Source organism: Hyperolius riggenbachi, chromosome 11 (genome assembly GCF_040937935.1).
Source record: "Hyperolius riggenbachi isolate aHypRig1 chromosome 11, aHypRig1.pri, whole genome shotgun sequence".
Classification (NCBI taxonomy): domain Eukaryota; kingdom Metazoa; phylum Chordata; class Amphibia; order Anura; family Hyperoliidae; genus Hyperolius; species Hyperolius riggenbachi.
The window spans coordinates 112,651,118-112,664,148 of record NC_090656.1 but is presented as its reverse complement, the minus strand read 5'-3'; the positions used below and the strand labels follow the sequence as shown (position 1 = coordinate 112,664,148).

The following is a 13,031-nucleotide window of genomic DNA, read 5'->3' as shown; positions in this document are numbered from 1 at the left end:
AACACGGAAGGCCGCTCATTGCGGCCTTCCGTGTTACTTTTGGCCGCCGGAGGCGATCAGAAGAACGCCTCCGGAGCGCCATCTAGTGGGCTTTCATGCAGCCAACTTTCAGTTGGCTGCATGAAATAGTTTTTTTTTAATTTAAAAAAAACCCTCCCGCAGCCGCCCTGGCGATCTTAATAGAACGCCAGGGTGGTTAATACCAATGCCTCTAAGCCAATAGCCCTCGACAAGCATGCAGATCAGAAGTTTCTGACTGTAGTCTGATTGGATTAGCTCCATGCTTGGTTCAGGTGTGTGATTCAAACACCACAGCAGCCAAAGTGATCAGCAGGATAGCCAGGCAACTGGTATTGTTTAAAATGAAATAAACATGGTAGCCTCCATCTGCCATTCATTTCAATTGCTCTTTAACGCCTTCCCTAAATTGATGAATACAAGCACATTAAATATATAATTGTATGGTGGAGCATAGCACTTTTACCTTTGTTTTAGTTTACTCTGGGTGAAAATTCTCCTTTTTGTTATTGCTCACTTATTACAGTAAAGAAGCCTTAGGGCTCGTTTCCACTATCGCGAATCCGCATGCATCCAACGCATGCAGATTTGCACATGTAATGCAAGTGGATGGACCTGTTTCCACTGTAGTGTTGTTGAGGTGCGTTTTTTTTCAGCTGTGAAAAAACGCACAAAAGAGCCGCAGAATTCACCTGCGAGTGGAATGCATGCGAATCGCATGCAATGTATTTAATAGGGAAATCGCATGCGGCTTTGTCATGCGTTTTTTGCCGCGAATTCGCATAGGTATGAATGTAAATTCACACAGGTAGTGACATGGTTAAAATCGCATATACCCTCACCTATGCGAATTCGCGCCAAAAAACGCATGGGGAATCGCATCCGCATGTGATTTCATCAGCGGTGGAATCCAGGCGATTCTGCACCGCAATAGTGGAAACGAGCCCTTAAAGAGAATCTGTACTCTAAGATGCTTACAGTAAAAAGCATACCATTCTATTCATTATGTTCTCCTGGGCCCCTCTTTGCTTTTTCTGCCACTCCCTGCTGAGATCCTGGCTTGTAATTGCCCATTTCAGGCAGTGTTTACAAACAAAAAACATGGCTGCTAACCAGCATGTGACGGGCTCAGTGAAGCTCAGTCTGTGACTCATACAGCAACAGCACACAGCAGAGCCTGCAGGGGGCATGGAGAGGGTGTGCATAACGTCTGTCCTATCACAGCAGAGCAGCACATTCCTGCCTGAGTTGACAAAGCCGGCAAAGGAATGAAGATTAGATTAGATAACAGAGATAATACAGCCACTGTGCAACTAGGAAAGACTGCAGTAAGATGCACCACATTAGAACAGGTATAGGAACTTATAGGATAGAAGAAATAAGGCTGAACATTTTGTTAGAGAGTCTCTTTAAGCCTGGTACACACTTTTTTAATTTATGATTGGCCAATCACTGACCAATTTTACCACCTCCATGTAGTATGACGGTTAACTGATATTGGGTGCCATGAGCAGATTGTGTAGGTAAACCCTCATACTACATGGAGAGACCAGAGATTTGCCAATCATATCTGAAAAAGTGTACCAGGCTGTACGCCTGTTAACAGTAAAAATATAATGGTGTTTAATTGTATTCAGCTGATGTTGCCAGGAAGAAGTGGCTTCAGAATTTGCCAGCACACTCTGTGCCTGGTGCCTGGTATTGTCTATTTGCCTGAGAGGAGCTGCTTGTGATGGCTGCCCTTTACTGCTTGGTTAATGATGGGCAATGTGGAGAGGAGCCTGAGTGTGACAATGTAGATCCTAGTGGAGGAGGTTGCCACTAATACGGTATATGCTGTCTGTCTCTCCTACCTCCCTTTTTGCTTCTTAAAGTAAACCCGTGGTGTGCGTGATATGGAGGCTGTCATATTTGTTACTTATTAAAACAAAAAAAATACCAGTTGCCTGGCAGTCTTCTTCGTCTTCTGGCATCAGTTTTAGAAATCACAACCCTGAAAAAAGCATGTTGCTACTCCAGTCAGGCTTGAGTCAGAGCACCCCAGTTTTAGACGCACAGAATCGGGGATAGCCAGGCAGCTTGCATTGTTTAAATGGAGATAAACATTAAACATGGCAGCCTCCGTATCTCGCTCACTTTAGATTCCCTTTAAAGAGAATCTGTATTGTTAAAATCGCACAAAAGTAAACATACCAGTGCGTTATGGGACATCTCCTATTCCCCTCTGTCACAATTTCGCCGCTCCCCGCAGCATTAAAAGTAGTCAAGAATAGTTTTAAAAAGTTTGTTTATAAACAAACAAAATGGCCACCAAAACAGGAAGTAGGTTGATGTACAGTATGTCCACACAGAAAATACATCCATTCTCAAGCAGGCTGTATACATCTTTCCTTTTGAATCTCAAGAGATCATTTGTGTTTCTTTCCCCCTGCAGCTCTCACCCACTGACGAGTTACAGGCTGATTGTTTGTTTGTTCCTGCAGACAGCTCTGCCTCTGTCTGTAATTCCTCAGCATGTGACTCCTTTCACAACGGAGGATTTATCCAGCTTGTAAAAGATAAGAGAGCAGAGAGAAGCTGGCTAATGTAAAACACACACACACACACACACACACACACACACACACACACACACACACACACACACACACACACACACACACACACACACACACACACACACACACACACACACACACACACACACACACACACACACACACACACACACACACACACACACACACACACACACACACACCCTGGAGGGGGGCGTGCATAGCAGATCAACACTGAAGAGTTGGCAGCCTTCCAGACACAGGGCGACAAGTCCGACAAGGGAAAGATACATTGATTTATTACAGAGTAGGTGATAGTAGAAAGTGCTGCAGTAAGCCACAGCACATTAGAATAGGTTTAGGAACTTGTAGGATGGTAGAAAACAGGATGACATTTTTGTTACAGAATCTCTTTAAAGCCAGGAAACTTCCAGGGCTGAGGCATTGTTTGAGTGGTGGACACTGGGTTTGAATTTGACTCGGCATCATTAAATTTACAGGCTACAGCAGAAGGCATAGAAAGCCTTTCAACTTTTTATATGAATATGTATCATTTGCCTTTGCTATAGAAGCAGCCATTAATGTATTGTAACTTTATAGTGTGGGTTTGGATGGGCTGTAATAATGCAGGTTTCAGAAGTCCATAATTGTGCAACTAATATTTGATTCTTCTTTCCAGGCAGCTACAGTAGAAGAAACCATCTAAACCAGAGAGTGAAGAATCCCGATTACAAGGTGGCCTATGTGCAGCTAGTGAGTATTTGCATCTTGTAAGCCAGCATGGCTAGAGTACCTTACAAGCTTTGCAGTTCCTTCCACAGGAATAATTATTTGTGTTGGTTTGGGCCAAGGTGTTCCCTGATGTAGCTGGCCTCCCTCCTAGTGATCAGGTGGGGTGGGTCGCTCCTTCCCGATGTCTATTCCTTTGAAGTTCTTGCAGAGGTCATTACTCACTTATCCTCCCCCACCTACATGGAGCAGAACATGCGGTATGGCCAGGGGCCCAGCAGTGTCTATTAAATGGATGCCTGAAACGATCTCTAAAGGGTGACACAAATTTGAAGTCTCTGTAACATTAGCGTACTGTTTATATACCTCCAGAGGTGCTTTTTTTGTTAATTCCTTTCTAGGTTTGTTAAAAAGAAAGGAGGAATGAAAATGATGCCTTTTATAAGATACTGCCAACAGATGAGATTAATGATGTGAAGATTTGCTCTGGTCATGTTTTACACTACAGTCCAATTGTGATGTTCTCCTAGTGACAGGCACCTCATGTGGGCAAGTGTTGATGAAGGACATGTGGCTCGAGTTTTAGACACTAGGTGCTCTCTTGCTGCATCCTGCACTTCAGTATACTAACAGCTCAATAACCTTGGCCTTTTCTCTGCAATGAATACCCAGCGCCAACCTTTACCACTTTTTCTGTTGCATTGTTCTCCCCGGGCCCTTTTAGCCAAGTGCTCCAACTAGCTATTTTCGATGGCTGCACGGCTGTCATCAGCTCTCCTCCTCATCCCCATGCTATGCTATGCTATGCTGTGCTGTTAGCAGAGTTGTACAATGGAGCTTGTAAATGTACTTCTCCTAGCGGCATCCTGGTCAACGTTTATCCTTTCTCTGACTTCAGACAGACCTTGTGAAGCCTCGCAGCTCTGTAGGGCAGCCCTACTTTGCAGGGGCCCTGGGAGAGTACTATCAATTGAGGAGAGACCTGGTGGGCCTATCAGCCTGCTCTGGGCAATTGTCCAGTTTGCCCCTGTGGAAACGTTGGCCCTGTATTTCCCTATCTTGCCGCACCTAGCTACTTTTTCATGTCATTCGACTGGAAAAAATTTCTGGGGAGAACACTGTGTTGTACCCTCCTTTAGGTGTTCACGTTATAAAGATTGCAGCATTTTATTGGAGAAGATTGGAATCAAGGCATTATGGGATGTGTGGTGTTTCTCTGTAGAAGCAGGTGGAAATGTGAGGAGTTGATAAATGCATTACTTATTGCTAGTTGTAGCAAACTCTGTAGTATTAACACAGCCCTTAAAACAGTAACTGTAGCAATGGAATCCATTTTTCAAGACATCTCCAAGCAAATTCTTTCGCTGCACTGCAATTTTGTCCTGATTCCTTCAGAAACAAATTGTTCAGTTCCTTTAAATGCTGCCCTTTCCAGCATAAGGTACATACTACATGCCCCCAAACTCCAACTTACCATTGCGTCTACAGCTCTCTACTGGGTCATCAGGATTCTCAGCTTTAGGCTCACCTCTCCCGTTTCTTGGCAGTCAAATTCCATCACACAGTGATGATGTCACGTCACTGACATGGCTTCCTACATACTGCTTATTACATTCTCAAGTCAACAAATGTTCCATATAATTTAAGGAACATATAATAAATAGTCTAATTGGGAAATAGGTTGCATATTTTTTTAGAATCAAGCACAGCAACACTACTGTTGTTTGTATAAATGCAACAATCCTTACAGGGGTGGTTGCCCAACCTCTGCCATAGTATAAGGTTTCACTTTGACACAGCTAGGAACCTACAAATCTCTTTTAAGTTGGGAGCTCTACGCAGGGCTGTGGAGTCGGTACAAAAATCATCCGACTCCTCAGTTTAGGATTCCTCCCACTCCTCGACTCTGACTCCTCTAATTTGAATATTACAATCTTGTTGATTGAAATTATGTAACATGAAATTTGTCTCTTAACTGCCAACACTTTTTTTTATATATTTAACATTTTTATTATAGAAAAGCAAAATATAGTACAAACTGTTTGGTCATGTTGAAGCAGTTTAACACATACAATGTACAGAAAACCTTACTAAAGGAAAGAGCAACCGCTGAGGGGGATGTTGGGCAAGGGCCAGACCCGTACTCTCATTCCAACACAACCCACAGACAGTCATGATATTAACATACCATACTGAATATGACCATGTCGTACAATATAATGAGAAAAAAGAGAGGAAGAAGAAATCACAAAGAGAAATAGGAAACGGAAAGAAAGAGGAAGAAGAAAGAAGAAAAGAGAGCATGAGGAGAAGTATTGAGTCGGGGGAAACTCCAACCAGAGAATTGGGTGTATATACAGTGGGGGTATAAAGCTTAGAAGCAATTAAAGCTGGTATGTTAGGAAGTCGCATGAAAACTGCATGCGCCCAAAACTTTGTCAAATATGAACAATTTATCAGTCAACCTAGCTGTAAGCAGTTCCATTTTGTAAATGTGAGTCAATTTTGCCAAGAATTCCATTCTAGTGGGGACCTAAATATCAACGCTTAGGAATTTTAAAAGACAACTGAAGTGAGAAGGATATGGAGACTGCCATATTTATTCCCTTTAGTCATAGACTAAAACTAGTCCTTGCTAAGAGTACTTGAAAAAGGTACAGACCGGAACAAAGAACATCTATCAGGCCCTAGGCAATGTAACTGTGGGTACATGTAAGAGTGATGTGCAGGTACTCTGCAGGGGAATGAGAAGATTCTTCCTCTTACACATTATTCATGTACAATCTAAACCAGGTTTATGGGTGATGGACAACACCTCTGTGTTCAATGTGCACAACATTCTCAGTGGACTCCCTGCAGCTCTGTGGGGAGAGCATATGTAGAGTATAGTACTACTGTGTAACAAAGTAAACCTGAAACAGATGAAATTAAAGTTTTATACATACCTGGGGCTTCCTCCAGCCCCCTTCAGGCTAATCAGTCCCTCACTGTCCTCCTCTGCCACCTTGATCTTCTGCTATGAGTCCAGGTACTTGAGCCAGTCCGCCGCCGGGAGCGTACTACACCTGCGCAGCACTATCACAGATTGCTCCTGGCTGTAGGAGCGGCACGTGGCTGGACTGCGCTGACTGGCTGACTCCTAGCAGAAGATCCAGGTGGTGGAGGAGGACAGCGAGGGAGGGACTGATTTGCCTGAAGGGGGCTGGAGAAAGCCCCAGGTATGTATAAAACTTTTCTTTTCATCCGTCTCAGGTACCCTTTAATTTGTAGTCACCAAACTAAATTTTAACAACAAATCTAATTATTTGATTTCATGAGCAAAGAGAGTGCATACATTTGCATAAATCAGCATCAACGCAGAATTATTTCCATCTCATTGACCATCTCTATTAGTAACACAGATACACGTCAGGCTTTATTCTTACAGCATAGATGTCATTTAGTGTATATATGAGATTTCTGTGTACACAACATATATACTGTACAGGCACAATCAGATATGGGTATCTGACTTTAAAAATATGGGGACTGCTTTCTTGAAGCAGCACAAGTAACTAATTTTGATTGGTTTTTCATTTTTGTGGACTAAGCACAGCTATTACTGTATATATAAATTATTTATGATGACTATTATCTGAGAAATATAACTTTTTTTTATATTTTCTATTTTAATTACAGTTTAAATTCATTAGGAGTTGGAGTCTGTGCATTTTTTCCCCAACTCCAGGCACCCAAAATTGCTCTTACTCCACAGCCCTGGCTTTATGGCATATAAACTGTGGTCTGTCTGGTACCATCTTCCTCAACTTTGTGTCCTACAAAAGAACGTACGAATGTTTGTCAAAAATTGTCTCTACCTTCCCGAATTGTTTTTTATATGTACATGTGACTTGAAGCGCCATCTGTTTAGACCGTTAACTATTCTTCCCATCCATCAACAGCCCCCTATCCAAAAGTGCCTCTTTCTTTCCACTTTGCTAATATCCTTTACCACAAATCTGATGGACAAAATGGCAGCCTGTGCTCAATATTCAGAAAGTGTGGAACAGTTTGTTTTCATCCTCTGATTATCGCCCCTTAGGTTTAGCACAGAGCCACATAGGGTGGTGACATCAGTTTTTTGGGGAAAAACTATTACGATCAGTCTTTTTAAAGTGACATATTACTTAAAGGACAGGTCCAGGGTTAAAAACCAAAACCAAAATTTACTTACCTGGGACTTCCTCCAGCCCCTGGCAGTCTATCAGTCCCTCGCTGCAGCTCCACTACCAGCCGGTGTCCTGGGGTCCTCTCCATTGCAGATGCCGACCTCGCCAGCTTGGCATCTTCTGCGCCTGCACGAGAGTGGCTGCGCCGCTTGCAATCGTGCTCACTTTTTCCATCAAGGTCTGCAAAACCTATCCAGATATTGCCCTAATCATAGGGCGTAATAGGAATTAAGGCTACAGCGGCGCTCAGGCAGTACTTTAGGTGCTATCGAGAGACGGAGTCCAAATTATGGTAAAAACAATGTAACTTGGCCACCAGCAATAGCTGGCCACCGAATTATGCTTTACCCCACAGTCCACAGCGGCCTGGAGAGGGAATAGTAATGAATGCCACCTCAACTTTTGCAGGAGCAGGGTGAGAGGTTGTTTCGGCTTCACTCATCAATCCCTCGTCCAGGCTGCCCCATAAAATAGAGATTGCATCTTTTTTATGCTTTTAGGGTTTTTTTTTATACTTTCCAGTTTTTTTATATATCCGAGGTTGTGACAGTAAAGTTTTTAGAAGAGTTTTTTGTAATTGGAAAAATATTAAATGACACACATGAAAAATGTGATATTTGTCTAGAGCTCTCTTGGTGTGACCGTCAAGTTGTTAGGTACAAGAGTCTTCCCATTTTTGCGGCTGTGCTATAAACAAGATAATTCCATATAGATAAATATGGCCTGGCTTTAAAGAGAGTCTGAAGCGAGAATAGATCTCGCTTCAGACCTCATAGCTAGCAGGGGCATGCGTGCCCCTGCTAAAACGCCGCTATAGCGCGGCTTAACGGGGGTCCCTGTCCCCCCAAACCCCCTCCGTGCAGCGGGGGAGCGCTTCCTGGTTGGGGCAGGGCTAACCGCCGCAGCCCTGCCCTATGCGCGTCTGTCAGACGCGTATCTCCGCCTCTCCCCCGCCCCTCTCAGTCTTCCTTCACTGAGAGGGGCGGGGGAGAGGCGGCGATGCGCGTCTGATAGACGCGCTGGGAGGCAGGGCTGCAGCCGTTAGCCCTGCCTCCAGGAAGGATATCTCCAGCGACCATTTTCCGACCAACATTTGCGGGGGGTGGGTTGGGGGTGAAGGGACCCCCGTTAAGCCGCGGGATAGCGGCGTTTGCTATATATAAGACCTGAAGCGAGATTTAGTCTCGCTTCAGTGTCTCTTTAAGCCTTATGATGTTGCAGACTTGTTCACTGCAATGGTAGTCCAGCATTCTTTTCTGCTTACAAAACATTGCCAGGTGGAGCTTCAATGTATACTTACAGTATACTTCATATGTTCTTAATTTCAAGAAATATAATCATTAAAATGTATTTGTAACGCAAAACACACATCTATAAACCAAAAATACTAAAAACACTTCACATGACTTTTCAGATTTTATTATTTTGGCATGATATACTTGTGTGCTTGTGTAACATCTTTCCATGTGAGACCCTCGTCCCTCAGTAAACAATTTTGCAGAGTGTCTCCCATTGCGGTTTGGTAATTCGCTCGGCAAACTTTCTGATGTCATAACTGCTTGGGTGTCACAACAACCAAAAACAGAACATCGAGGCGGAAACGTGAGGTCGCTTGTTTCTCTATTCAAATTTTCAAAAGATACCATCTTCCCGTTTCAGATTTTATGGAGATAACTGGCATTTTCTCGGAAAGGACAAAAGATTAGGTCACTCTGAGGCATTCCTTTTATACAGCTCTGTTTTCCCCAACGGCCACATTCATTTTCCGGTAGCTGCCTCTTCGGTTTGTTCTCTGGATTTTGGTGAGGTTTTTATGCCAGTCCTTTAAAGACTCCTTTTCTGTTCCAAAGAGTCAACAACACATGTTTGGTGACTCAAATGTTCTGAGCTTTGAAAATCAGGGTTGAATTGTAATGCAATATGTGTTTATAACAGACATCATTGCTGGATTGAGTTAGGAAGGACTCTGATTCAGAGTTTTGATATTTCCTGTGATGTCTGTGATCTTGATATAATGTTAACCATCTCATAATGTGCTGGTGCTTAATTCTTGCACAGTGAATCCTGTATCAGTCTGGCTATGCTTCCCCATGTGCTCACGTTTACATACTTCTCCTCACTGACATGCATTTCCCTTCCCAATGAGACAACGTAAGGTGTGTGGTCATACTGCATGAGCCGTACTCAGATCACCTCTGTGTTCAGCCCACGCTAACACTCTGCTCCTTTCCTACAGGGCCAAGGACATACCTTCCAGTTCCCAGATCTCTTTCCAGAGACGAAATCCACTCCAGATGCGGGATCGTTTGCGGAAGCCGAGTTACAATTCATGGAGAATGAGAAACAGCGTCAGCGTCCTAATCCTCGAAGGGGTGGACTTAATGATTGGTTCGGACTGTAATGCATTCCTAAAATACAAAAAAAATAATAATTAAGAGCTGGATAAATGAGACAAAAAGAGGCTCCCCATCTAAATGTAGTGGAAAATGTTTCAGTGGTTACTGAATGACATACTTGGCCTACTGATTTTGCAGCTGCTGGTATCAGGTAACCGGATGGAGCATGAGGCGAGGTTGAGCCATTCTGGTCTTTGGCTTGACCCTGTGGTCACACCTCAGGAAGGATACTGAAGATCATTTTTTTTTTTTTGGGTGGGTGAGGGGGTTGCTTTTCCATTAGTAACAAAATAAAAGCTTTCAATCTGGATATATTAGTCACATTGTATTCAGAAAATATAGTTGCAATGCAAAATATGGCCAGTGAATCTAGATTGGGAGTGTGTTAAAACCGAATATCTAAATCCTATTGCACAGATGTTACAACTTACTGTCAAGCAAGGCTTCTGCTTCTGTAAATCTTGTTTGCAGAGTCCAGGCTTTGGGATGTGGCTGTTTTTGCTCCTGACCTTTAGCTAGCATCAGTCTGCAGGGGGCGGGCGGGATTGAGCTTGTACTCAAGATTGTAGCCTGGAGCATGTTGGTCTATTCTACTGAAACTGATTCTCAACAGATTCCTTACAATCAGCCAATCAAAGAGCACAGATTAAACTGCCTGTGTAAATGAATTCTTCCATAGAACTAGGAAAGCATTTGCGACTGGCGCTGCTTAAGGACTCTAAAACTAGCACAATTTTGCAGCAGCAATTTCATGAATCTGCCACGATTTCAAATTTCCCATTCAAGAGGACAGTAATCACATCCCGATCTCCCCCAAAATGCTGCGTGCAGCAAGGTTGCAATATGGGATACATTTGTCACAACACTTTGCTGATCACCGGCAATCAGCAAAGCGCTATAAAAGCTCCCCAGAAACCCCACTGTGAACTAGCACTATAACGCTACATTGCATTGGAGGCGCACTTGCTGTTGAACTGCAACAATTCCTGCCAGGAAGTTCTTAGTGATTAGCCTATTGAAAAATGCACATCTGCGACCCTTGCTTACAAATATTCTCCTGTTCTCACTAATGAAGAGGTAATTGCAGTAAACGGCCACTATAGGGGATGATGGCGGGTGGCATATGTTGCTGCTTTGCACAGCCTTTCGGCTAAGTAGAGAACCAAAGAGACAAACTTCTAAATGAGGATTTTCCTGCAAGTTTACTGTATGCGAGTTGATAGATATTCAAAATGGCAGCAAACCCACAAAAACGTGCATGTGAAGATTTATGTATTTTGGAAGTATTTTTTTTTTCTGATTAAAATAAGAATATTTGATCCAGTTAAAGGCATTCTTTTATTTTGAGGATTGACATTTTCCAGCCCTTGATTTTGTACACTGGCGTTGCAGCTTTATTTAATGTGAATGTAATACAGGCCATCTACTTTACCAAGACCAGATCATGTCCAGCTTGGCTCCTCTGAGACAGAACATTTGGAGTGAATGTGCTTCGCTGTATACTCCCCTTGCTGGAGCTTATGAGCACATCCTCTGCATCGGCAAAGGACGGTATATTTAATTTCCACAACTTTATTTACAACTGAAATTAATGAACACTGTCTTTGCCATCCATTTGGGTGGGAGAAGTCTGCAAATATAATAAACCTAACCTTTTTTGAATAAATATACTCCTGTTTTATCATTATTTTGGGATTGAGGAAATCTACTGCTATGTGAGAATCGGCATCATCTTTATTCGCCAAGTACGGCGAATGACGTACCCAGAATTGTTTTTGGTACACATGGCAATGGCAGTTTTACATAGAGTAAACAGCATGATAAATGATTAGGAAACAAGCTTAAGAAACATACATTCAGACAGGCCCGGATTGATCGCACAGGAGCCTATAGGCAGAGATGCCCTAGCACACTATACTTCGCCCTCCGTGAACCTACAAACACCCGCTGAGCCGCACTGCCAGTGTGCTGGCTGTCCCAGTTGTTACTTCTCCTTTTTTTCGCTTGCCCAACATTGGTAGCTATAGGTGCTCCCAAGTATTAGCTAGCTAGAGGAACCTTAGTATTAAGTTGCTAGGGGTGCTCCTGACTGAAGTGAGATCTCCTCAATAGAATGCCAAGAGCAGAGTGAGCAATCTCTCATTTACACTCTCATCAGTACTCTGCATAGGGAAGGAGGGAGGCACTTGGGGAGGTGCCCCTGACTGAAGGGAGGTCTCCTCAGTGGAATGCCAAGAGCAGTGTGAGCAATCTCTCATTTACACTCTCATCAGTACTCTGCATAGGGAAGGAGGGAGGCACTTGGGGAGGGGAGGTGCCCCTGACTGAAGGGAGGTCTCCTCAGTGGAATGCCAAGAGCAGTGTGAGCAATCTCTCATTTACACTCTCATCAGTACTCTGCATAGGGAAGGAGGGAGGCACTTGGGGAGGGGAGTGGGCTGCCTTTCCATCATCAGGCGCCTGTAAGCACATGCCTACAGTGCCTTATGGTAAATCCAGCCCTGCATTCAGAGCAAGGGATACAGACTTGAATGTCAATAGCTAGGGTATGGGGTCAGTTCTGCACAGTGAGGAAGTTCGGGGTGGGCATCTGGGGAATAATAATGCTGTCCAGAGACTAGTATGACCTGTCATGGGGAGCTAGAGTTCAGTAGCAGAACAACCTGCTATAAATTCATGTGTTTGACATTCGTTCTAAGAGAAAGACCAGCATCCTTTTTTGGACCTGAGACAACTCCATAGTGGGTACATTTAAAAAGGGTGTGGGGGAATTTTGGGAGCCAAACAAAACCACTGGCAGAATATTGGTAAAATTACCGATATTCAGCTATTGGCGGTGGGCAAAGTGGTCTGAAACTCAGCATTTCCTCTATGTTCTAAAATATATTTACAGCCTTAAACCTACTTCTCAAAAAAAAAAAAAAAAACCTCTAGAAAAACTGCATTCAAACAGTTAAACACAGCACTTTGTTCTGCAGTGGAAAGCTCCTTCAGGTTATTGTCCACATCTGAAGAGGTGATAACATTTATCCTTTATTTACATTCCTCTGACAAACTGAGCCATATGAGAAATTCTCGCTAGATAGCTGCTATTTTAAATCTATTAACTCTTTCCACTCGTA

At 43.3% G+C, this 13,031-nt stretch overlaps 1 protein-coding gene and 1 long non-coding RNA gene across 5 annotated transcripts in view; one reads left to right on the top strand and one right to left on the bottom strand.

Annotated features, from left to right (window-relative positions):
* MRPL23 (mitochondrial ribosomal protein L23) overlaps positions 1-13,031 on the top strand; it is a 268,118-nt gene that overhangs the window by 35,984 nt on the left and 219,103 nt on the right. For 3 of the 4 annotated variants that reach the window (XM_068261297.1, XM_068261295.1, XM_068261298.1), the window contains exons 4-5: positions 3,256-3,329; positions 9,750-11,575. In XM_068261297.1, the coding sequence (XP_068117398.1) occupies positions 3,256-3,329; positions 9,750-9,914 (239 nt within the window). In that variant the 3' untranslated portion in view covers positions 9,915-11,575. Of the gene's footprint in view, positions 1-3,255; positions 3,330-9,749; positions 11,576-13,031 lie in introns of those variants that run through there. The other variant, XM_068261296.1, reaches the window with a different exon arrangement.
* Positions 8,917-13,031, bottom strand: part of LOC137538886 (uncharacterized) — a 67,870-nt gene continuing 63,755 nt past the window's right edge. The window contains exon 2 of the long non-coding RNA XR_011024897.1: positions 8,917-9,921. This is a non-coding gene — a long non-coding RNA (uncharacterized lncRNA). The remainder of the gene's footprint in view (positions 9,922-13,031) is intronic.